Source organism: Malaclemys terrapin, chromosome 17 (genome assembly GCF_027887155.1).
Source record: "Malaclemys terrapin pileata isolate rMalTer1 chromosome 17, rMalTer1.hap1, whole genome shotgun sequence".
NCBI classification, from domain to species: domain Eukaryota; kingdom Metazoa; phylum Chordata; order Testudines; family Emydidae; genus Malaclemys; species Malaclemys terrapin.
Window position 1 is genome coordinate 909,986 of NC_071521.1, and position 27,179 is coordinate 937,164.

The 27,179-nt window shown below is 39.9% G+C and overlaps 1 protein-coding gene and 1 long non-coding RNA gene across 4 annotated transcripts in view; one reads left to right on the forward strand and one right to left on the reverse strand.

Annotated features, from left to right (window-relative positions):
• Positions 1–14,306: 14,306 nt before the first annotated feature.
• Positions 14,307–24,666, reverse strand: ZBTB43 (zinc finger and BTB domain containing 43). 2 transcript variants are annotated; one of them, XM_054007790.1, is made up of 3 exons: positions 24,573–24,666; positions 19,196–20,428; positions 14,307–18,835 (listed from the first exon to the last, which is right to left on the reverse strand). In XM_054007790.1, the coding sequence occupies exons 2-3, from the start codon at positions 20,403–20,405 to the stop codon at positions 18,816–18,818; spliced, it is 1,230 nt and encodes a 409-aa protein (XP_053863765.1). In that variant the 5' UTR covers positions 20,406–20,428; positions 24,573–24,666; the 3' UTR covers positions 14,307–18,815. The 2 variants fall into 2 exon arrangements, with proteins under 2 accessions (XP_053863765.1, XP_053863764.1); XM_054007789.1 differs by having other exon boundaries at positions 14,307–20,428.
• A 133-nt stretch (positions 24,667–24,799) lies between these two features.
• The window catches only part of LOC128825075 (uncharacterized), a 72,574-nt gene continuing 70,194 nt past the window's right edge, over positions 24,800–27,179 (forward strand). For both annotated transcript variants that reach the window (XR_008442590.1, XR_008442589.1), the window contains exon 1: positions 24,800–24,896. This is a non-coding gene — a long non-coding RNA (uncharacterized LOC128825075). The remainder of the gene's footprint in view (positions 24,897–27,179) is intronic.

Consider the following 27,179-nt stretch of genomic DNA (forward strand, 5'->3'; position numbering starts at 1 on the left):
AGGGGGGCTGCCGCGGGCCGGCAGGGCGAGCCCCGGGTCTGTGCCGGGGCGTGCGGGCAGCCTGCCCGCCGGCACAGACACGCTTGATGCCCGGATAAAATCACTGGCCTTGTAGCCTTCGGGTCTGCAGCGAACACGCAGCTGCTCTGCGGGGGTGAGAGCGCAGGGCTCTGATCCCTGCGGAGGTTCTTGCTTCGGTAACACATTCTCCTCCCCCAGGAGATGCCTAACGCAGCCCATGGGCTGGGACGGACTCAGCACACGTCAAGAAATCGGAATAGTCCATGCACAGCTGTTACTTTCAGAATGTGGTGGCGCTTCCTGCATACCTCCACTGTGTGTTGCACATGTTCTAGTCAAGAGGACTTCAGCAGTGGGAAGGACTTCATGGGACATCCTGGCAGCCACAGCAGAAGACTGAAGTGCCTGTACAAAAGTTCCCTAAAACTATGTCATAAAGTGGCTTCCTTCCCTGGTTTAGTGCACTGACAAACTCAGGCGGGAGCTATATTTAACCTTACAGGTTGTTTTGAACAGTTTCCTCTGGCTGACACTTGAGGCAGTGGTGGTCAACTCCAGAGAGAGCCCAAACTAATTTTCAGTTAGAGGTCACATTTTAAGGCCTTTGTCAGGAGAGCTAATGTGCATGTGTATTAATTAAGTTCACTTTCGAAGAGCCTATTCCCCTTAAAAATAAAATGAGCACAATGCTATTCCCAGCTTCTTTTAATTCTGGTTGGGTCCCACTTTTTGTGATCTCTCTCACCCGAGTTAAGGGCCAGCGATCTCCTCAATTTAAACCTCAGCTCACAGTTAGTCTGAGCATCATGTAGGGAAGGAAAGGCTTTCACTCATCGTGATCATTTGAGAAAGTTGTGTGAAGTACAACAAATCAATGTGGGCTGCCCCCCCCTTTTTTTCCTTTTTATTCCTCATGATTCATGCAATAGCGGGGTGGATAGGAAATTATACACAGTAGAAGTACATGTCCTCTACTAACATGCCTGCCCAGGCTCAAAGGTGGAACAGAGACAAATATGAGACATTTAGGATTATTATTGTTGGAAATTACAACAGAGTGGGGACTATCCAGTTTATTGCACCCAATGCAGCATGTATGATTACCTGCCCTATGGGCAGATGGTGTATGTGTGCATTCAGTGCAAGGAGTTCCTGGCCCTCAGAGACCGTGTATAGGCTTTGGAGACCAGAGTGGCTGAACTGGAGAAGCTAAGGTAGACAGAGAGGTACATAGATGAGACTTTCGGAGACCCACTAGAACGGTTCCACCCCTGGTCTGACAGCCTCTGTGCTGGTAAGGAGGATGAAAGTCTCAGGGAAGGAGAACATCCAACTGGAGCAGAGGGAATCCCACAGTTGGGATGCTCCTTCCAGATGATGTTGTGATATCCTCTTGCACTGAGGATACCTCTCTGGGGGAGGGAACTCCAGTTATTAGGAAGAGACAGGTAATAGTTATGGGGGATTCGATCATCAGAAACATAGATACCTGGGTTAGCGATGACCGGGAGAACTGCATGTGAGCTGCTTGCCTAGTGCGAAGGTTGCGAATCTCTCAAGACATCTAGATAGACTTATCTGTAGTGCTGGGGAGGAGACAGTGGTTGTGGTACATGTAGATTCCAATGATGTAGGGAAGGATAGGAGAGAGGTCCTGGAGGCCAAATTTAGGCTGGTAGGTAAGAGACTGAAGTCCAGGACCTCCATGGTAGCATTCTCTGAAATGCTTCCAGTTCCACGCGCAGGGCCAGTTAGGCAGAACTGCAGGGTCTCAATACATGGATGAGACGATGGTGTAAGGAAGAGGGGTTTAGATTTATTAGGAACTGGGGAAACTTTGGGGGAGGGGGGAACCTGTACAGGAAGGATGGGCTCCACCTAAACCAAAATGGAACTGTATTGCTGGCACTTAAAATTAAGAAGGTCATAGAACAGTTTTTAATCAAAGGGCTGGGGGAAAAGTCGACAGGTGCGGGGGAAGCACATGGTTCGGACACAGACATCCCTTAGGGGAAGATCTATTAATGGAGATTCTCTGTGTCTTAGTAAGGAGGAGAGGGTAGGATCTGATAAGAAACTGTCAAATGAAAAGTCCCATTCAATTACATCATGTAATGGCAGACAGCTAAAAAGTTACAAGTTTTTGAAGTGCTTATATACCAATGCTAGAAGTCTAAATAATAAGATGGGTGAACTAGAATGCCTCGTATTAAATGAGGATATTGATATAATAGGTATCACAGAAACTTGGTGGAATGAGAATAATCAATGGGACATGGTAATACCAGGGTACAAAATATAACGGAAGGACAGAACAGGTCGTGCTGGTGGAGGAGTGGCACTATATGTGAAAGAAAGCGTAGAATCAAATGAAGTAAAAATCTTAAATGAACCAAACTGTACCATAGAATCTCTATGGATAGTAATTCCATGCTCGAATAATAAGAATACAGCAGTAGAGATATACTACCAACTACCTGAACAGGATGGTGATAGTGATTGTGAAATGCTCAGGGAGATTAAAGACGCTATTAAAATAAAAAACTCAGTAATAATGGGGGATTTCAACTATCCCCATATGGACTGGGTACATGTCACCTCAGGACGGGTTGCAGAGACAAAGTTTCTTGACACCTTAAATGACTGCTTCTTGGAGCAACTAGTCCTGGAACCCTCAAGAGGAGTGGCAATTCTTGATTTAGTCCTAAGTGGAGCACTGGATCTGGTCCAAGACATGAATATAGCTGGACCACTTGGTAATAGTGACCATAATATAATTAAATTTAACAGCCCTGTGGCAGGGAAAACACCACAGCAGCCCAACACTGTAGCATTTAATTTCAGAAAGGGGAACTACAAAAAAAGGAGGAAGTTCGTTAAACAGAAATTAAAAGGTACAGCGCCAAAAGTGAAATCCCTGCAAGCTGTGTGGAAACTTTTTAAGGACACCATAATAGAGGCTCAACCTAAATGTATACCCCAAATTAAAAAACATAGTAAGAGAACCAAAAAAACGCCACCATGGCAAAACAACAAAGTAAAAGAAGCAGTGAGAGGCAAAAAGGCATTCTTTAAAAAGTGAAAATTAAATCCTAATGAGGAAAATAGAAAGGAGCATAAACTCTGGCAAATGAAGTGTAAAAATATAATTAGGAAGTCCAAAATATAATTTGAAGAACAGCTAGCCAAACACTCAAAAAATAATAGCAAAATTTTTTTTAACTACATTAGAAGCAGGAAGCCTGCTAAACAACCAGTGGGGCCACTGGACGATCAAGTGCTAAAGGAGCACTCAAGGACGATAAGGCCATTGCGGAGAAACTAATTGAATTCTTTGCACTGGTCTTTATGGCTGAGGATGTGAGGGAGATACCCAAACCTGAGCCATTCATTTTATGTGACAAATCTGAGGAACTATCCCAGATTGAGGTGTCAGGGGTCATGAGAGGAGGTTTTGGAACAAATTGATAAACTGAACAGTAATAAATCACCAGGAACAGATGGAATTCACCCAAGAGTTCTGAAAGAACTCAAATGTGAAATTGCAGAACTGCTAACTGTAATCGGTAACCTATCATTTAAATCAGCTTCTGTACCAAATGACTGGAGGATAGCTAATGTGACACCAATTTTTAAAAAGGGCTCCAGAGGTGATCCTGGCAATTACAGGCCGATAAGGCTGACGTCAGTACCAGGCAAACTGGTTGAAACTCTACTAAAGAACAAAATTGTCAGACACATAGATGAACATAATTTGTTTTGGAAGAGTCAACATGGTTTTTGTAAAGGGAAATCATGCCTCACCAATCTACTAGAATTCTTTGAGGGGGTCAACAACCATGTGGACAAGGGGGATCCAGTGGATATAGTGTACTTAGATTTTCAGAAAGCCTTTGACAAGGTGCCTCACCAAAGGCTCTTAAGCAAAGTAAGCTGTCATGGGATAAGAGGAAAGGTCCTCTTATGGATTGGTAACTGGTTAAAAGACAGGAAACAAAAGGTAGGAATGAATGGTCAGTTTTCACAATGAAGAGAGGTAAACAGTGATGTCCCCCAGGGGTCTATACGGGGACCAGTCCTATTCAATATATTCATAAATGATCTGAAAAAAGGGAAACAGTAAGGTGGAAAAATTTGCAGATGATACAAAACTACTCAAGATAGTTAAGTCCCAGACATACTGCAAAGAGCTACTAAAGGATCTCTCCAAACTGGGTGACCGGGCAACAAAATGGCAGATGAAATTCAATGTTGATAAATGCAAAGTAATGCACATTGGAAAACATAATCCCAAATATACATATACAATGATGGGGTCTAAATTAGCTGTTACCACTCAAGAAAGAGATCTTAGAGTCACTGTGGATAGTTCTCTGAAAACATCCACTCAATATGCAGCAGTAGCCAAAAAAAGCAAACAGAATGTTGTGAATCATTAAGAAAGGGATAGATAATAAGACAGAAAATATCATATTGCTTCTATATAAATCCATGGTACGCCCACATCTTGAATATTGTGTGCAAATGTGGTCGCCCCATCTCAAAAAAGATATATTAGAATTGGAAAAGGTTCAGAAGAGAGCAACAAAAATGATTAGGGGTATAGAACGGCTTCCGTATCAGAATAGAACACATGTTGAAACAGGAATGAGAAGTAAATATTAAACAATGTAAGAGCCAGCATGCAACCCTGCTTCATTCCATTTATGTTAAACAAGTCAGACTCTTGCTTTTCATATATTACAGTTGCCTTCAAGACATCGGGTAAGGATTTCACAAGGTTTAGCAATATGGGTTTACAACCAAGCTTCTTCAGAACAGTGTAAAGCCCTAATGGACTAAGCGTGTCAAAGGCTTTTGTTAAATCTATAAAAGCCACGTACAGTGTTATATGCGTCTCTCTGCACTTTTCCTGCAGTTTTCTTACAGAGAAGACCATGTCTACACTATTTGATCTTTTTATTAATGAACTAGAAGAAAACATAAAATCATCACTGATAAAGTTTGCAGATGACACAAAAACTGGGGGAGTGGTGAATAATGAAGAGGACAGGTCACTGATTCAGAGCAACCTGGATCACTTGGTAGACTGGATGCAGGCAAATAATAAGTGTTTTAATACAGCTAAATATAAATGTATGCATCTAGGAACAAAGAATGTAGGCCATACATGCAGAATGGAGGACATTCCCCTGGGAAGCAGTGACTCTGAAAAAGATTTGGGGGTCTGGTGCAGGGCTCCAGCATGAACTCAAACATCGACACAGTAATTTTACAGCTCCACAGCCTAAGCGCTGTGAGCCTGAATCAGCTGACCCAGGCCAGCTGCAAGTGTTTAATTGTTTTGTAAATGTACCCAAAGAGCTCAATCTATTTAGCTTAACAAAAAAAAAAAAAAAAAAAAAAAAGGCTAAGGGGTGACTTGATGACAGTCTATAATTATTTGCATAGAGAAATAATATTTAATAATGGGCTCTTCAGTATAGCAGAGAAAGGTCTAACATGATCCAGTGTCTGGAAGTTTAAGCTAGACAAATTCAGACTGGAAATAAGATGTAGATTCTTGACAGTGAGAGTAATTAATCATTGGATCACTTTACCAAGGGTCACAGAACCATAGAATATCAGGGTTGGAAGGGACTACAGGAGGTCATCTAGTCCAACCCCCTGCTCAAATCAGGACCAACCCCCAACTAAATCAAATAAAAGAGCAGAAGCCACCCTGTCCATCTGGCACACGGAGTGGCCAGCATGGGCATGAACCCATGACCTTGGCATTATTAGCACTGTGCGCTAACTAGCTGAGCTAGTGGCAGATTAGCCATCATTGACAATTTATAAATCAAGATTGGATGTTTTTCTAAAATATGTGGTTTAAGAATTTTTTGGTGGGGAAGTTCTATGGCTTATGTTTTACTGGAGGTCAGACTAGATGATCGGACCTTATGGCCTTTGAATCTATGAATATGAGAATCCAATGAGACAGATGGGTTACAATTTGCTATTACACTGTAAGCATTTACTTCTGAAAATTAGAAGATCTCCTTATGAGGAGGGGTATCAAATTCATTTTTGGGAATGTCCAAAAATTACTTGTTTATTATGGGCTATGAACCTGGGCATAAATGTAGAACTGCATGCTTTCCAGGAGATGTAGCTGGCATGGCACTCACAGGTTTGCACAATCAAGGGTGGATTATAACCTTTATGTAATGCCTAAACTTAATTATGTTCATTATATTTTGTTCAGTCACATGCAGCATCACTAAACTGAGAAAATGTGCTGTCCTTTAAGGCCACTGTTACTTTTGCCCTGTTTCTCTCCCTTCTCCATTCTTTGTCTCTCCATCTTCCCAGTCTTTGTGCATTTCCAGTGTTTTTCCCTGCATTTCCTTCACTGCAGTAACTCCCAGTTCCATCTGGGGGGGAGGAGGGGGGAGTGGTCCAGTCCCACCCTGTTCTCCAAGCTATCTGATAAAATGATACTAAAAAAATAGTTATTACTGAGATATGAAGTGAAATCATTAGGAGTTAGAATTCATGCACTAATTATATTAAGGGGGGGAGGAGTCCACACCTTTCAGAGCCCTCAGAATGTCTGCAGATAGCATTGCATCAACTTATACTAACTTTGCTTTCGTCTTTTCTTCTCAGCCAAGAGGGCTAGAAATTTTCAGGTTTTGACACCTTTGATCTACAGTATAATTCTGACTTGGATTACTCACTCAGATTTAGTATGTGTGGTGGTGGAGAGGAGAAAAGGCAGGATATACCCTAGCATACCTAGAGGGAATTCATATGGGGCAAAAATTCATCATTAAGTTCTTGAATGAGTTAAGTTAGCTGGTGACTTTGCTGCATTCAAAGCATCTCAACCCCTTTCTCTTCACTGAAACATAGCAATAATTCCCTCTAGCCAAGTATTATTTTCCCTGGCACTTGGCTGTTGTGAATACCAGTTGTCTGGTAGAATTTGAATAGAATGGCTTCTCTCACAATTTCCCTGTGTTTTACAGTGCTTGGGCTACATAGTGACCTTGATCTGCTTGTGGAATTCCCACAAATACAAATTTCCTGCCTTTCTTTTTCTCCCCAATGTCTCTCTCCCCCCGTTTTCTTCCATATGAACCTCAATCTCTTTCCCCCACAAGTAGCCTGCTCTCCATTGTTGCCTACAGTGAAAAATTATACAACTTACAAAAAACAATGAGAAGTCCTTGTGGCACCTTAGAGACTAACAAATTTATTTGGGTACAAATAAATGAATAATGCCCAAATAAATTTGTTAGTCTCTAAGGTGCCACAAGGACTCCCTCATTGTTTTTGCTGATACAGACTACCACTCTGGCTATGGCTACCACTCTGAAACCTATACAATCTAGACATTTTCCCCTTGGATGATACCTCATCTCCTATGTCATAAATATAAAGGGAAGGGTAACAACCTTTATGTATGCAGTAACATAAATCCTTCCTGGCCAGAGGTACAGAACCACTTACCTATAAGGGGTTAATCAGCTCAATTAACCTAGTTGGCACCTGACCAGAAGGACCAATGGGGGAAAGAAGGTACTTCCAAACCTGGGGAGGTTTTGTTTGTGCTCTGTTTGTTGTTCCCTCTCGGGACAAAGAGAGAGACCAAGCAGGTAACCCCACTCCTAAAAAGATCCTGAACTGATACATCTAAAAATTACAGAAATTGTAAGTAATAGCAAGGAAAGGCGTTAGATTATCTTTTGTTTTAGCTTGTGAATTTTCCCTATGCTAAGTGGGGGGTTTATTCCTGTTTTTGTAACTTTGAAGTTGAGCCTAGGGGAGAATCCTCTGTGTTTTAAATCATTTTATTTACCTGTAAAGTTATCTTCTATCCTGATTTTGCAGGTGTGATTCTTTTACTTTTTTTTTTTAATAAAATTATTCTTTTAAGAACCTGATTGATTTTCAGTGTCCTAAAAACCAGGGATTTGGTCTGTGCTCACTTTGTTAACCTATTGGTTGGTATATTATTCTCAATACCCCCTCCCCCCCCCCAGGAAAGGGGGTGAAGGGGCTTGGGGGAATATTTTGGGATGGATAGGGCTCCAGGTGGCCCCTCCCTGAATGTCTGTTTAAATCACTTGTTGGTGGCAGCAATACTGTCCAAGGACAAGGAAAGACATTTGTGCCTTGGGGAAATTTTTAACCTAAGCTGGTGGAATATAAATTTAGGGGGTCTTTCATGTGGGTCCCCACATCTGTATCCCAGAGTTCAGAATGGGGAGGGAACCCTGATACCCTATGTTTCAGTTGTTTGGGGAAGAGAAAGATAATTGACATAAAATAATTGAGAATAAATTGAGTTTATTATTTAAGAATATAATCTCTCTGTCTTCACATAAATACATGTAATACTAGAGTTTAAGAATGTCTGCTTTGTAATTTGCCTAAAAAGGACCCAACTCCTCATTATTGCAGGTCATTTTTATGGCTGTAGTATGTATGGTCCAATCATAAGTCTTGAGATTTTGGAGGCAGTTTCAAGACCTGAAAACTTCTTTCTGTAGCCTCAGACCAAAAGTCTAAGGTGAGTTAAGTATGTTCCCATCTCTCTTTTCTCATTTTCAGTCCTATGGCTTTCTGGATAGTGAAATTAGAAACAAGGGTCTTTCTTTTTGAGATTCTACTCCTGGTGTTTTTGTCCTTTCTCCTACGGTGGTTATTTTGGTTTTCAGTTTTACAGCTTGTGTAGCTTATGGCCCATTTTACAGCTAGGAATGGTATATAAAAATAGACTGGAGGTATATTTATTTTACTTAATTTTGTATCTTTTCAGTGTGGTCCAAGGCCCATAAAAGGCTGAACCGCCACTGGCTGTAATGTATAGACATAATGGCGTGCTAAAGATGGTGTCCAATATTAATATTCTGTTTTTCCACAGATGTTCAGGTCAGAAGGTACCTTAATGAGCATCTAGGCTGACCTGCATAATGCCGGTCACAGAATTTCACCCAGTGATCCCTGAATCTAACCCAATGACTTGTTTGAGGTTGCAGTAGGGCATACCTATTACAAAGATATTCAGCCCTGACAAAAGATGTCTAGTTTGTTAGCATTTTTCAGTTTGTGTTATATCGTTAATATTACTTAAGGGGTTTGTGTGTGTGAGAGTGTTTATTGAAATAAACCCTTAACTGAAATTCACTGTGTTATTAAATGATCTACCCAGGGTTCCAGCATCAGATTCTTATAATCATAAACCTTTGCTGACTTTCTGATTTCTCTGGGGATAACCTGTTAGAAAGATCAGATCCCATTACAGCTAACTGTGTACTTAGCAATAAGCAATTCTGAGGGTATAATCTTTCTGAAAGTTGCAATAAAATATTATGTTTCCTTAGAACCGGTGTGATAAGGTTAAGGTGTTCTATGCAGTATCAGAAATTCCATGGTTTTAAAAGTTATGAACTATAGAGATAATTTTCTGATCTAAACCATATAGTAAGTGCCAAAATAATTCTCAGTGCATTGATAGCTGAGCTTGTTGTCACGGAGTCCATAGCTACTTCACGCTGCTCAGATTTAGCAGGCACAAAAACAGGAAAATTAATATTTAAAAACATAGCAGCTAAATCAATTCAAACTGAGGTCAGGAAAGGTCAGCTACAGGAACATCTGGACTTACTGGATTCTCATGGTGATTTTTATGATGTGGCTGAGAACTTTTTACTATTTGATCAGTATCTACATCCAGATTTGCTCAACAAACCTCCATATAGGAAAGGGGCTTTCCAGATCCTCAGCTTTAGGATGGTTTTTATTTAGATAAATGAACTTCAGAGCTTAGTAGTAATTCAAGTAGATCCTAGATGATTGGAAATGAGGGAATAAGTGGCAGCCAAGTTAAAGCTATTCACTTTTGAAAGCTCCTTGTCGTGGAAATATCAAAACAGCATCCCCTTTTTAGGGCCTGGGGAATCTGTCTCCTTTCATACAGGGCTAAATCTTGGTCTTAATACCATCAGTGGAGGTTTTGCCATGGACTCAGATTAACTTCAATAGTTTGTGGGGAAGCCCACCAAAGCAAAGCAGCAATGGAGATTTCTATTGGCAGTACTGGACCCTATCAATTTATATGGAGCAGCATGAAATAGTCTCTAAAGAAACTTCTTATGCTTTGTATAAATTTTTAGAGCCCTGATATCCGTGGATCATTTTTGCGGATTGCATTCAGATACAAATTTTGTGTCCACGCAGGGCTCTATCAATTTTGTATAAACGGCAGTGGATTAACATTCTTTTGCTTTCTTACTGTTAATTATACATACTCTATTAAACTTCCTTTACTTAAAACAAAGATGACGCATGCTTAGTAAGTAGAGTAAAATTACCTTATAATGAGTCTGAAAATTCAAAGGGGGAAGGGGAGAAAGACTTCTCTCAAAAACAATTTTTTTTAACCATATTCCCCTTTACACATGGAACGCCCTGCCTGAACTGATTCATAAAGCCACTATCCATTCCTCATTCAAATTCTTCAGTTTAGTGTATAGTTGTGATAGTAGCAGTGGCTTGTAATGTACAGGTCAGACTAAATCAGTGGCTCTCAACCAGGATATGGGTACCCTGGGGGTATGCAAAGGTCTTCCAGGAGGTACATCAACTCATCTAGAGATTTGCCTAATTTTACAAGAGACTACATAAAATCACTAGCAAAGTCAGTTCAGACTAAAATTTCATATAGACAATGACTTGTTTATACTACTCTATGTACTATACACTGAAATGGAAGTACAATATTTATATTCCAATTGATTTATTTTATAATTATATGGTAAAAATGAGAAAGTAAGCAATTTTTCCATAATAGTGTGCTGTGACACTTTTGTATTTTTATGTCTGATTTTGTAAGCAAGTAGTTTTTAAATGAGGTGAAACTTGGGGGTATACAAGACAGATCAGACTTGAGCCACTGAACTAGATAATCTAGTGGTCCATTCTGGCCTTAAACTTGATTCAAAGACCAGCAATTAGCAAATTAACAATGGCTAGATTAAGGAGAAGATGATAGTTGATTCTTATTTTATGTATTTATAAAAACAAAATAGCAAATGTTATAAAGCGTATATACTCTTGTATTTCTCTCCTGAACCCCACCCTTCAGATGTTGCAGGTCTTCTGAGAAGGTAAACCCTATGGAGGCAGGGACCAGCCCTGACCTATTATTTGTACAACATACAGTTCATTAGAGGCCTACAGGCACTACTGCAATATAAATATGCAATGCTACGTAATCAGAAATAATTTAGAGGCACAAATTGTGTTTGGGTCTGTAACTTTCACTGATATTAAAAGTCACAAAACTAAAACCATGAACAGTTATTAGTATATGTAAGGGAATGTCTAGATTAGTGGGTGCAAAAATAAAGTTGAATGAACTGTTGTATGTCACACTGTATTAAAGAAAAGTTGCTAAGCATAAAAAAGGAACTGTGTGTGAATATTGATCTTTCTAGGGATTAGCTGAATGACCTGCTTTAAACTGAAGTAGGTCCAGTCTTTGTTTGGAAATCAAACATTCTTCCTGATCTGGAGCAACAAATGTCAGTTTGGATAGCTGAATGAAGGCCAAATGGATTGAAGCTGGGTAAATGATATGTTTTCAATAGAAATACCTAAATTTGGATACAGGGGGAGGAGAAGAGATTAAATTCCATTCCTTACAACTGCAGTGTGAAATTACTATCTTTCACAGTCACAAAAATAATTTGAATTATATAAAGCTGCACTTGTATACTCACTTGAACATGATCTGTATTTGCACTCCTCCAGTTTGTGGGGTGCTTTAACCATGAAAAAAGACAAGAGAACACTAGACATTACTGACTTTAGTATTTGAGAACCTTGGGATAATCACTCAACCCCTCATATATATTTAGAAACACTTGCCACAATGAGGCATTGTTATACATGTTAAGACTAAGCTAAGCCAAGTTTGAGATCTCATTGGCAGTTGGTCTGTGCATTTTTAGGTTCTCCATTTAGAGCTACTCAGTAGATCACAGGAATGAAATGCAAGGGATAGCCCTTCATAGTACTACCAGCCCTAATCAATCCAAGGGCCATTAAAATATTCCTCTTCCTGCTACCTTTTATTCTTCCCTGTTCCTTTCACTCCCCTCATTCTTTCTTCCTACAGACCCTTCCTTCTCTCCAAAACAACTCTTAACTATTCCTCCCATTGTGATGGTAATCAATGTCCCACTTACCACCAGTGGGACTGGCACATGAACCTACATTGCCAATAAAGCAGCATATACTATGGTAAACGTCTCTGAAATCATTAATCAACAATTTAAGTGATGGGAGCAGAATATAATTTTATTGAATGTTGAGTTTAAGTGCTTTTAGCAGTCTCTGGTTACAGAATTTTTTTACATTTTGCCCACCAGCATTGGTTATAAAAGCCTATTTGATAGAAGGCAATCCTTGCTTATATAAGGATAGGGGATACAGTAGTAAATAAAGAGCAAGTTCCTGAACTGCAACGGGGAAGCCCTACAGTGGAAACAGGTATGGTTGTTCTCTGTTTGTGTTGGTCACATGTGCAGGATGTATTGCAACCCATCATTGCTAATTACTGACTAAGTAAAACATTTTTTTTAATAGGTAAATAACTCCATTTTACAGCAGATTTTAATCACCCGAGTTTAACTGATAATTATTAACTATTGTATTATTTTGGTGGCACTGAATGACATACTAGAGGCTGCAAGCGCAGTGGACTCACATAGCACATTTCCTTTTATAGCTGGTAGTACCAATTGCAATTATGAAGGCACACTGGAACCTTATCTAGAGTGGAAATTCTGTCAGCGACAGCAGTGTTCCTTTTTATGTTTGCAGACTGAGCATCTGTTCTAGTCCTAAAGTTAATTTTTATTAGAATTAGTGGTAGTTGTACTTGTATAAAGAGAAGAATTGACACCACTTTAACTACGTAGATACAGTACGATACACAGTTAAATTAAGATAGATTGTTGTGATAAATACAAACAGGAATATTAAGAGAACTGAAAACCTTCATAGTGCTATGATTTTTTTTTTTTAAATCATCTGTAAATGAAGGGGTTTGGTAATGTGATTTTTAGATCTATCTATAAGATGGTACAACCATACACATCTAGAATACCAGAGAAAGACCAGTTTTAATAGACATATTGGAACAAGTTAAAAGTAAATTCAACATTAGTCTCAATTAGCTTACGAGGAAGTTTATTTAAAAGAAACATATGATATAAAATTAAATATTACATATTTAGGAACACGGGTGAAGTCAACCTGCAAGTGTCTCTCCCCTTCAAACTGCAATTTCTTTCCTACTTAAGGCCTAGTTATTAAGTAATTGTGGCACACTAGAAATCAAGTTTCTTACAGCAGAACAGATGGTAGAATCTGAACAACTAGTTACGGCATGCTGTTTATCTATATGAAAAATGGTGAAGGTGCAGTGTGAAGAGCCATTAGATCTACTCTGACTTCCTGTATATAATACAGACCATAGAATTAAGTGTTCCGAAGGGTTTAAGATCTGCCAATGGTACACGTGCTGATCTCCATTTTGATGCCTACATACAATAGCAGTTGGGGTCTTATAAATGCCACTACATATATCAACCAATAAAATGCAAAGGGTTCTGTTTGCCTCTTGACGTGCATGCATAGTTGATGGTGGCAACAATATTGAATCCTACAGCAATTCCATTCACTGATTTCCCAGAATCTTCAAGTCAAAAGTAGCTGTTAAAATATGAACATTTTATTCTTGCTACAGGTGTTTGTCAGTTGCACTGTTTCTCTGATTTCTGTGACATCGACAGTCAAGTAGTTTAAGACTAGACCCCTAGCTCTCTCACTGCCAAGCCCAGATGTGGTATACAGTGGCCTTTCTAATGAAGGGGGGGGAGGAAGGGGAAGAGAAAGGAAGAATCAAGAACATGGATTATATTGGTTAAGCAGGCACAGGCCCCTTAGTTATATAGTTTACATGTTCATCAGCCTGAAGTGTATATAGAAGAAAAACTTAGGCAAAATTAGCAGGTAAACTTGATGTGTCAATAAAGATGCATTACTAGCTGTACTTTTACTTATTTTATCATATGTAATGACACTTTATTGTACGGGCTGCTTTTTGATGTACCGAAATTATGTTTGAGCTGTTATCTTTCATGGCAATAGCAAAACACTATTAGAGCTAAACAGGCACTCATTTTGTTTACTTAGAATTAAAAAGGAAAACATTTACAAAGTTGACAGATAACATTTATTAAAACATGTTATACCAAAAAGGGCATGGAGCTCTTCTATAAGAAGAAAATATTAAACAGCAACATTAAATTAAGTAAAACCATGCTGTGCAATTAGGACAGCAATATTATATAGACAAAATTATCCAACCTTTGCAATACAGGCATAACATCTCACAAAGTATCAATAAGATATGCAACTTTACTATTATAAATGACATTTTGTTTATAATAAAAACTTTTGTAGCTCACTTGCATAAACAGTTACATTTCTGGAAGAAAGATCCCTTGGAGAACAAAAAAGCAGCAGCAATTGACTTATGACACAGGCTTCAAGCAAAGTTATCAAAGTCTGATAATTTCATCACATTAAAAATAGATTGGTTTTCCAGCATCTCCCCTTGGGCCACAGACAGCTTAGAGCTTTTAAACTAAAAACTCTAACTAGCCAGTTAAATATAATTAAAAGGAGGAAAGTAGCAACCTTCCTTTGCTGTTTTGAGAAAACTTCCAACTCTGCTAAATAAAGATGATACTAAATACAAAACTGCTGGCTCTCAGGATTCAAAGATGGGTTAAGCTCTCTGGCACCAGCCCAATAATGTTCACTTTAGGTGGTCTGAAGGATGTCCATTCTTTCATGTCCAGAAGTACAGTGATGTGAAGTATGGACCTTACAATAAAAGACACTGAAATATGGCAATCTCAGAGCTCCCTCCTGGCCTCGGATGTGTGGTATTTTATCAGTCCTGACAGGGAAGCTACATCTGAGGGAAAATTGAGACCAAAGATCTTCCAGTAGTACCATCTAGGGTCTCTCTACTTGTCCATGAAGCGATCAACAATGGTTGCTACTTGAAACTGGGAAGGTGGTGCCTTTTTTTTTATTTATTTAAATACTAGTGTGCAAAATGGGAATGCTAATATATAAACCCAAAAAAGGAGAAAAACGACTCCTGACAGATTCACAGCTCCACTGAGAAAAGAAGTCAGGTACTTGTCACTATGACTGCAGGAGACTGTATGTCAGAATTTCAATTGCTTAGATACCATGGGTAATGATGATCTTAGAAACCTAGAGATGGAATTGGAAGGAATTTAACTTTAGTCTCCTTAGGAGTTCTCATCACCAGCAGGCCATGCAGTGGACTCTCAGTAACAGAAGATTCTGAAATTGTTACCACTTCTTATCTCTCTACAATGATTCAGGTGTTTATAAAACATCCCCTCTGCTAATGTCTACTAGCAAAAAGAGGGAATATTTAAGGGAAGGATAAAAAAAATTAACAAAACTATGTTTTTAAATGGTCTCATCTAAAATTATAAAGCATAAGCATAAATGCATAACATTCACCTTAAAATATATATTAAGTGGATCCCTTGTTTCCCAGACCAGAATGCATCTTTTATCCCTTGTACAAGGCCATCCTGACAGTGGTGCTTATAAGCTCTAGAAGAAGCTGCATCCAGCCTTTCTTGTTTTAGTTAGTTAAGTGTGAATCATGTAGAAGTGAGGATTCTGGAGAGCCACTTACCACTTCCTGCCCCAACCCCCCAAATTAAGACAACATCTACCTGTAACCAAAGCATTTAATGTGGTTTAATACCAAAAATCCAAGTGTCAAGGATTACAAATGTTAATGGAGTCAAATATGTTGGAATTTCAACACAAAATGTCACAACCTATTGGACAGAACAGGATTAGATGTTAGAGTTACTATTCATGAAAAGTCATTAAAAGCATACACACACACACACACACACCTACTACACCTGTATAAAACCTTTAAAGTGTCTCTTAGTACATTATTTTAAAGCTCTATTTCAAAGTTACCTAAACATTACTCCTATTTAAAGTTAACTTTTAAAAGTCCCATATAAAAATCATCTCAAGCCGGTAAATGAAAGGGCTTCATAGGCAGCTCTGTAGGGTGGTCTGAGTCTGATGGAAGTATACTTTGTTATTTGACCATGGGTTCTCAACCTGGGGTTTGAACCACCCTCTTTTTTATGGCCAGATGGGTCCCCAGATCTTCTCTGTTGTCCTTTGGGGGGGGGGGGGGTCACAGTATAGAAAAGAATGACAGCCACTGTACTAGAACAATCTTGAAGAGAACAGGAGCATTATCTCCTCCAAATGGAACCATAAAACTCACAAAAAGTACTCCCTGTATGTGGTAAGGAGGTGGGGAAAGGAACTCTCTGCCTACAGTCATGTAAACACACAAGGAAATAACCTGCTACCATTATAAATTTCAATATTAAATAGAGTGTGTAAATGTGGAAAGAAACCATAGAGGGACCATATAATTTCTAAATGTAAAAAATATGTATAAAGATTTTTAAATACAAAGTGCTTCTATACATTGATCAGGTTACAGTGTTCGTGAACAGATCCCTGTTTAGTTACCTTGAGTACATGGGTTAGACAGCAATCATCACCCCCACTCTGCTTCGATGTAGAGTTCAAGTAAGTGCTAAGAACAAGTGCTGACCATTTGTATGTCCATTGCCAGCAATGGACTCATGTTCTGTACTCAAAATTCTGCATGAAAAATATCTGAAGAATTGATAGAGTAAAATTTGAGAGCCTTTAAAAAACTCATTTTTACTTAAATTTAAGTAATATGCCAATGAGTTGCAGTAATAGCCCACCAAGTAATGAAGCTCACCTGTGCGTCAGACATTCATGTTCAGGATACAGTTTGGTTAGATGTTAAAATATTTTTTTAATTGGGCTGTTAAGCAGATAAAGACGAAAAACAGCTAAACGGGGAATTATCTGTTTATGCGTGTGGCTTTAACATAATGGGTCATTTCGTATTTTAGTTCCATGATTCTACAGATTGCAGAATCTGGATGCAACTTGGGGCCAGTCATGTTTGGTAGCCATTTGGTGCTGGGTAACTATTTTGTTACAAGTTACCCGCGCTGGAAGAGGGCTACATGTATGTAGACTCACCTCTTCTGATCGTGACCACAGTGTATGCTAAAGAGGCTCTTTCATTCTTACACCAGGTAAACTACATTGTATGTTAACTGCTTCTGAGTAGGAATGCAAAGGCTTTCAACCATTTTGAGCTGCCTTCTTCAACCCCCATCTTAAATCTTATCTCCACCTTCACAACGGATGCATTCCCTCTAGCCTGGATGGTTGTCAAAATCTCCCAGAACTACGACAATGCTCCATCTGCTAGAGCATGAGTCCAGTGTATAATACATCCTCCTCATAGCGCACCAGTGCCACCTTCCCACAACTAAGAATCCAGAAATTGCTCATAAACTTGAAACTTGTGCACATCCCACTGTACAATTAAATGGGATCCAACTAGGGTAATTTAAATTGTTTGTCAGCTAGGGCCTTCATTTGGAAAGAAAACAGCTCTGACCTGCTTGTGCCTTTCAATGGGATCAGAGTCACAGTAGTTGACAATCAAGAACATGTATTATGGACCCCACTGTTCAACCAGTAGAGGATTAAATATTTAAATACCAGTTTATCAATGACTAATAAGAACTTCCTGAAGCAAGTCTCTAGCTCTTCAGATTTAAAAGGATAGAAATTTTCAAACGAGTTTTAGTACCAAGAAAACAAGCCTGTATTATACAGTGAGTTTGGTACTTGCTACTGCAGTAAGCCATGAAAATCTGAAACTTGAGCTATAGGTTAAAGGCTTTATTGAGTGTTGGAATAATACCAACTATGCACTTAAAAAAATAAAAACATTTTGATAAAATGCCCTCTTGCTACACACACTTCCACAAGTTCTCTTACGATGTGGCAGCCAAGGTTGAAAGACAGCCCAACCGACTTTAACATTATATACTGCAGGGGTATAAACAAATGAAGTTTTAATGTAACTGTCTCTTAAATGTATGCAGCACACATCATGATACATCCAAGTGCTTTACAACAATGAACAAATAGAACTAGGCCCAGTAACTAGACAGAACCAGACACTCTGCCAGAGGAAAAAATGGGTAAACAAACAAGTAAAGGAAGGCCTGACACAAAAAGTGGCTTTTCACTAAAAAAATATAGCTATCTGAAGGCTGTTTAATGACCCATGTTAAGTAAGTTGGTGACATCTGTTCAGTTCCCTGCTGACAGCAAGTTCTATATAACTAAAATCCTTTATTCATTTATTTAAAACAAAAACACCTGAATCCTGCAATTTCTACACATAGCTAACGTATGCAATCTTGTGCTACTGCTACCCTTATTGCCACCTTCTCATGCATAAAGTTAAGCACAGGAATAAGTGTTTGCAGGATTGAGGCTTTAAGATTGTGGGTTTTGGGTCTGGAACTTACAGAATGTTTATTTAACTCTTAGCACAATGGAGCCTCCATCAGAGCCCTTGAGCACTACTGTGAAACAATAAATAACAGCAATAATATATTAACAAAAAACATCACCACAAGTGGCCTCATTAGTTACAGTCTCAGCAGAGGGTCCTATGAATAAGCCATGGAGATTTGAACTTCCCTCTCACCTCTAAAGGGGTCCCATCAGGGCAGGGTTGAAGCACCTGCAGTGGAGACAGTAGATGGACAAAATTTGGTCTGCTCACACCTGTATCAGCAACATCCTTAGAACTTGAAAAAACCAAAACCTTAAATTTCACAATAGCAAGTACCAGACAATATTTGCATAATTAGTTTATTTTGCTTACTCTGCTAAACAATTATAAGTCTTATGTTTTAGTTCATCTCAGTAGTATTCTGCTCAGCTTTGGAGGCTTGGTATGACTTAGTACAAGAAGTTACATGCCGATGAAAACTGTCCCTCCACATAAATCTTTTCCCACAGATATTACACTCATAAGGTTTTATGCCTGTGTGGATTTTCATATGGCCGACAAGGTGATGTTTCATTTTGAATTTCTTACCACAGACACCACAACCATAAGGCCGAAGACCCAGGTGCATGCTCATGTGCCGATCCCTCTGACTCTTGTGTGTAAAGCTTTTACCACATTGACAAGGATATAGTTTGTCAGTAGGTGAGAATCCAGAGAGGGTGGTTTCTTCTTTAATTCCTGTAGCCATTTCAATGCTCTCACCATACCCTGCTGCTATCATAACATCTTGTCTGTGAACATTTAGATTTCCATCTGCCCTTTCACCAGAAAATTCTTCCATAGAAGAGCCATAGAAATCAACTTGCTCATCATAGTTATTTTCATCAGCCTGTTCATCAAATTCTGCCTCCATCTTTTTGTCACTTACGTGAAAGTCTTCAACTCCTGAAGACTGGATAGAATGCTCTGTCTGAATGACATTCATGGATTCAGACACCTGGTGCTCATCATAAGTATGTGCATCTACACCTTCACAGTCCTGTTCAAATCTTTCTGGTTTCACATGGATCCAACGCTTGTGTGACATGATGCTGGGTTTGCTATAGATAGGCCTTGTATACTGACACTCTGCACTGTCGCTGGCTCCCTCTTCACCATCCTGACTTGTCATTCCTGTGCTGAGTCTGTCGTGTTCTGCTGAAGAATTACTGGGAAGGTACTCATGTTCTGTTAGCTGAGATGACAGCTCATCTTTAGAGCTTTCTTCTTCATTTTCACCGTCCCTCAGCTCTTGCACTTTGTGGAAGTCTGGCTGTCCTCCAGAGCCCAGCTCAAAGGTTTCAGCAAGTCCATTATAGCTACTACTGCTTGGGGACTGATGATCACTGCCATGATTCATCTTCTGACAGAGAACTGTTGGGTTCCCTTCTAACACTTCAGTGCATTTGTCTACTACGTGCCACATCTGAAGGAAACTTGCTGCTGTCAGATAACTGACAATTTCTGGAGCAGGCATCACCAACCGTCCCGTATAAGTAGACAGAAGGATATTCTCAAACACTCTTGGATTCATCACATCCGGAAGGACTATTCGCCTGCTATTTTTCAAGAGTACTTGGTCACAGAAGTAAGGTGAGCTGGCTGCAAGGACAGCTTTATGGGCTCTGAACAGATGGCCCTGAACTACAATGGAAACATCACATAACTGTCCCTGCTGGCGCTGCTGGTTCAACTTCTGCAAAATGGTGCTAGAAAAATCAGGAAATTCCACTCGAAAAGAGTTTGTCCCAGACTCCATTTCATTACAAATCTAGTGTTGTGCTGCAAGAGAGAGGAAAATATAACCAGTTTCAACATAACTAAGCAGCATTTATGATGAGGCTAAGTTTGCTCATTCCACTCTCTTATCTTCAAGTCTTTCCTTTTTTAGGAAGGGACACTTAAGTGGGCTGACATATTTAAGATAAGTGGGTTTACTTACCCAAACAAAACAAAACTTTTAGGAACCTCCACAGTTGCCAGGCTGTTTCTGCCTTTTCTATTCCCCTTAGTCTTTCGATTTTAAACATGTTCTACAAGATCACAAGCTGCTACACCATCTGTGCACAAACATGAAGGTTGGACATATAAGCTGTATTGCGTATTCTGTACAGCTAGTTATTCTATGGGAATGGGGTTAGGAGGGTCAAGTGTAAAAAAAGTGGTTATTTTGATGAGATTACAGCAGTAAGGTTGCTTGCATTCCTTATTAACTAATTCCACAATCTCCCAGAGTTTCTCAAGTGGGAGAAATCAATTCTGTTTTCCAACTGCCAGCCAAATCATCACATCAAACTTTTCTATAAGAGCAAACTGGCCCCTTTTAAGAAACTAATTCACTTTATTATTTAAAAAAAATAAGTAATATGTTATTTCATAGCTCAATATAATGAGTCACATATTGCAAGAAAGTGACTGTCAGAGTCCTAAATAGAGCAAAGTTAGCAACCTTTATTATGAACAATATTTTTCTGCACTCATTTTTTAAAAGAAGGAAGTAGATGTTGCTAGTGGGGAGCTGAGAGACTGTTACAGTACACAAATATTGAGCTTTTTCAAATGTTACTTTATTGCAAAACCCCTTGATTTAGCACCTTTTAAATTAAGTGTTTTTCTTGCTTAAACTGGAAACTAACAAGACTAAACTCTTCAAATAAACTGAAGGTTATTAAGGGTCTCAAATAGTTCAGCTGTTTAGTTACAAAAGGAAGAGACATACCCGGGCTCAAAGTCTGTTACATGATAGTAAAGAAACAGAGATGATTTATATTTTAAAGTTTTATTTAAAGTACCAAATTATAAGCAAAGACATAGGCCAACAGGGGTGTAAAGTTACTGGGTTACAAATCCTGAACAGGAATTATGGAAACACCAAAAAAAAAAAAAAAAAATGGTTCTCATTTAGCTGTGTGGATACATTTGTAGTTTATGTAACTGAAAACTTTAAAAAGAGCACAGGCTTGAATCAGATGTAGTGTGGTCAGATGCTATTTGAGCTTCCAGAAGTTTTTGTGCATCAGCTACTTGAAAGAAAAACTATTATTTTTTATGATCAACAGAATGGAAGAAACTGTTAGACTGTGACAGTCAATTACAGGAATATACTTTTCAATGCATGGTATTTAGATTTTCTTCAAAGTATCTATATTGTTGAAATCTTTAGCTCTTGGAACAAAGTTCTGACTTTCATAAAAAGTTCCTTCTAATGTTTAACAGAGACTGGACAAAAATCTAGGAAAGAAGCCCCAATTCACTCATAGAATCATAGACACGTAGGGCTGAAAGGGACCTTGAGAGATCATCAAGTCCAGTCCCTTGCGCTGAGGTAGGACCAAATAAACTTAGTCCATCCCTGACAGATGTTTGTCCAACCTGTTCTTAAAAACTTTCAAAAAAAATCGGGCTTCCACAATCTCCCTTGGAAACCTATTCCAGAGATTGAATTCCCTTAAATTTAGGAAGTTTTCCTTGAAATCTAACCTAAAACACCCTTGCTGAAGATTAAGCTCATTCTTATTACAAACAAGCACATGTATGCAAAATTTGACAAGTATCAATATTTCATTTAGGAGATGCTAAACAAACAGCATCATTATTTGCATGCAAAGCACAGACTACACAAAGAGAATAATGATGCAAGTCACCCATAACAATTCAAATGATAATTCATGATTATCTCTTCCTGGTCATTTTGGAGGCAGAGATGCACTTTGCATTCAAAACAGAAGTTATCAGAACTCCTTCATCCAAAATTTAATAAAGGGAAAAGAAATATCTACATTAAGGCTAAAAATTAAAGCAGCATAATTGTCTTGCCTTTTTTATTTAGAGGTCTAACAAAAAAAAGAGAGTCGTTGGAGGTGAATAATCATAATATACTTATTTGCATTTGTGTGTAATTAATCAGCATTCCTACTAACCTCACTACCATTTACAGGAGGCAAACAGACATGTACTGAATTGTCATAGGATCATTTTCAGCCACTCATGGTGGGTGATCATTATCTGATATCAATTTGTCCAATAACTGATAGAGTGTGCCAGCCAGTCAAAATGCTAAATGGCTGATTTCCTTTTAAACCAGTAGATTATTAATAAAAGTATCAGATTTTAAAAATTTTTATTGGAAGGAAAGCTATTTCTGAGGTCTTACCAACCAGTTAATTGCCTTGTATCTGCTTCTAAGAGGGCTCTTTTGGGAAGTAGGAACCAGGTAACAGGTATAATGGCGTCTGCATATTTAATCTTAGTATTTACCAGCAGTCCTCACTTTCACTCCCCTTCACTCTTTCCTACAAATATTGCTCCTCTTTTACAGGAGTGCAATCAGCTCTTATTAGGAGCATCACTTTCCTTATGCCTATGCTAGAGCTGCAGGCATCCCTGATAAAGAAAGAAACCCAGTCCCACTGCAAGAATTCCAGCCAATGCAGCCTACCGTGGCACTGATGTAGAAACAGTCTTGTCATGGATAAGTTATTTTCTGCTTTGCAGAAACACATAACAAGGCTACCGAAGTGCAGCTCTTCAGTAACAACAAGCAGAGAGCCATTCTCTCTTTTCCTATATTTTTTAGGAACAACTTGTCTTACATAATTATCCTACTATAAGAATTCTTATTCTTTATAACAAATGTTATGCTAAATGCATTTTTGAAAGGCATTACTATGACTAGCCTAAACTACCATCTTTCAACAAGCATACATCCTAATCTCATAAAGATGTACACAACAGAATACATATGGGTTCAACATGGTAACATTTCTAGAAGGGATCTGTTTTCTTGCTTTTGTATACGAAGTTTACCATTAAACATAAGTGTTTACATAAAGGCAGTCAACTTAATCATGCTGTAAACAAAAATTTATTTACATATTATTAATAAGTTAGCTATGAAAAGTTAAAGTATTTTTAAAATGTTGTTTTCTTTTCCACTAGTTACTGTCTGTGTTTCCTTACTGTATTTATTTCATCTTGGACAATGAAAGTCAATAAAACTGCCCCCTTTTGGTTAAAGAGAGTTCCATACTCTTAGCACTAGGATGTTTGGGTTCAAACATTGCAAGGTAAAATATGATTAGAATAATATATTTTGGAAATAAATAATTGGTCTCAAAATTTATAAAAGCTTGTTTTTACAAAATTTGTTACTTTATTATTTGTTATGCAGAGCACCTCAAGGCTCAAGCACATTAGCTGCACTACACATCTTAAGAGTTCATGCTCAGAAAAGTTTACAATCTAAAAAACAGACACAACCCCCCCCCAAAAGGAACTATTATACCCATTTTACAAATAGAAAGTTGAAGTACAGAGAGATTAAATGATGTGCCCCAGGTTACTAAAGAAGTCTATAGCAGAGCCAGGAACTGAACACAAGTGGAAGGATTTACCATTGTATATCCAAGGGTGGAAGGCGTCTATGACTGGTGCTACTTGTGAAGTACTGTATAACTACATAACTTTGCAAAGAGTACTGCAGAGCTTTACCCTCGGCAGCATTACTCAGCCCACCTCAGGTGGTTAAAGGATACCTCACTAAACTTCGAAGCGAACATCCCACTGAGAGGCATCTGCCCCCTTAACAACACTGGGCTGAGGACTTTCACAGGCTGCCCATCCCCTGGCGGTTTTGTGCCTGCCCTTTCCTGCTGCTGGGAATCAGCGGGGCTGACCAGGGTGCGACGGCGCCCACCGGAACATGTCGGCCCAGCCCCCGGGCGGGAGGTCCCTGCTGTGGGACGGAGAGCTCTGCGCCCGTCGGGGGTCCCAGGCCGGGGCGGCCTCAGGCCGCGCCACGGGCAGACAGACCCGGGCGGCGAAGCGATAAGACTCGGCCCCTCTCACTTCTCGCGGCAACACCGCGCGGGGGCGAAGGGGGCGCCCAGGAGTCCCCCTCTGCGCCTAGGTCCAGGTAGGGCCTCACCTGGGGCGGCGGGGAATCTCTCACATGGCCGGTCCCGCTGCTGGGCTCCGATCGCTGCTGCTACCGCCGCGACTTCCCGGCCTCAGCCCGGCAGCGCGCGGAAGCGATTCCTCCCTATGCGCGCGTTCGCTTCCGGGTCACGAGGAACCGGAACTCTTCCACCTGTTTCCGGTTCCGCCTCAGGCTAGGGTCACGGGGTCGGGCCGAGCTGTGACCAGACCCGGCCCGGCTGCGAGCCCGAGCTCCCCAGCGCGCGTGAGGGCAGGCACCCGGCCTAACGGTTGTTTCCGTTCCAATAGTACTAGGCGGCCCCAGTTATTCTAGGTACTGCAACTATAGTCTGAGTCAGTCCCAGGCCTGAAGAGCTTCCCGGGACAGTCTAAACTGCCAGGACCGCCTGGGGGGCGGGCAAGAGAAGTGCAGAGCGGTGACGTGACTTGCTTGAAGTCACATAGCAGGTTGCTGAGGCGGGAATAGAACTGAGGTTCTGTAAATTCCAGCCCACTGGACTAAATTGCTTCTTTGTGTATCTAAGGAGCCTTTCTATCTCTATTTTCGTCACTTACCTAGAGCTCTTTGTTTAATTTACTTACAAAAGGAAATTGGATACAGAAAATATTCACCATGTAAAGACTTAACAGGTGCAGAGAAGCCTGTGTAGATTTAGGGACATAATTTGTGGAGGATTTGGTATTTTTTGTTCCTGTCCTGGTTATAAGATTAAAATAAGACATCCTGCTCATATAGAATGGTTTAGATTGGAAGCTCTTCAGGGCAGGGATGTTTTACTTGTTTTGAAATGTATGTAAATGTACACCCCTGGGACATTAATGATTAGACAGTTCATACCCTTGATACATCATCCTTTAATTTAGGGGCAGTTTGAGCTGATAGTTATGCTGTCCTCTGCCTGAATGTTCTACTTCACTCTAACTCCGATAAGGAGTAAAGTAAATAAACTTGTGCTCAAAATGAGGGATATTGCTGATAATAAGAGGCAGCTGAGAAGAGCAGATATGGTCTCTGAGCTATCCAATTTCTCATGCTTGTCCTGAGCTAGGAAAGTATCGAGTTTAACTTCAGTCATGTTCTGATATAAAATCATTCACAATACAAATTTGAATGAGAAAGAAGACCATAGTAAAGAGTTAGGGCTGATTTTGGAAGGAACTTGTGGCGGTGAATATCTGTGTCTGTGAAGAGTATTACTGTTGTCACTGGGCCACCATGGAGGCACAGGGTTTCTCTGTGTGGTTCTTGGTGGAGAGTCAGGGCTTTCATCTTTCCTTTTGGCAGATAGGTAGGCTCCAAAGATAAGGCAAATTCATTAGAATTATCCCTGACAAACTTTATGACCCAGTTCCACCCAAGTCTGTTGTACACTTGTAGAACACAGAAAAGGCTGTGTTACCAGAATTGCCTTATAAAAGGAAATGCTCAGTTTTCTGTAGACTGGCTGTCTCCAGCATAGGAACTTAATACTGTTATTTATCATTTGTATAATGTAGGAACCAGAGACAACACTAAGGACCGGGCCTCATTGTGCCAGATGCTGTACAAACATAGAGTAAAAGTCAGTCCCTACCACAAACAGCATAAAATCTTGTGAGCAGATATGCATGGATATGCACCCACTAAACAAAGTCAGCGGTGCTTTGTGTGGGGATGCAGAACTGAGGCATGATTAAAGACAAAATTCAACAAGTAGGTTTAACAAACAATAGGAGGAAGAAAAGAGAGAAAGGACTAGTGCAATGAGATAATCATGGACTTGAGTTCAATTGTGATGGGGAACTTAAAGTTAAGCATGTGAATAAATGTTTGCAGGGTTGGAGTCCATGTGATCCCAGTTCAGTTAAAAATATGTAATTGCTTGTAATCTCTGCCTATGGTAATTTTCACTGTTTTAAATTACTGTTTTCATTACCTTCGCAACAACATGGTTCCCACTGAAGGAGGGGACCAACACTGGCATTCATGTCAGGGAATCTGCTCCCAGAGAGCTCCTCTCATCAAGCATGGAATCTGTTATCTTCCCTTCACAATGGCATTCATTCCCCTTTCAGTGAACAGATAACACAGACCAAGAGTAAACTGAAGCTTATGTCGCCATAGAACTACTAAAAAAAATCCCAGCATTGCGACACTTTAATAATTATGTTTATATAATTTACATGTCAGTGCCAAAGAGTCTGTAAATAAAATACACCTCTACCCCGATGTAACGCTGTCCTCGGGAGCAGGGCCGGCTCCAGGTTTTTTGCCGCCCTAAGCGGCCAAAAAAAAAAAAAAAAAAAAGCCGCGATCGCGATCTGCGGCGACAATTCGGCGGGAGGTCCTTCGCTCCAAGTAGGAGTGAGGGACCCTCCGCCGAATTGCCGGACGTGCTGCCCCTCTCTGGAGTGGCCGCCCCAAGCACCTGCTTGGCAAGCTGGTGCCTGGAGCCGGCCCTGCTCGGGAGCCAAAAAATCTTACCGCGTTATAAGTGAAACCGTGTTATATTGACCTTGGTTTGATCCACCGGAGTGCGCAGCCCTGCCCCCCCGGAGCACTGCTTTACTGCATTATATCCGAATTCGTGTTATATCGGGTCGCGTTATATCGGGG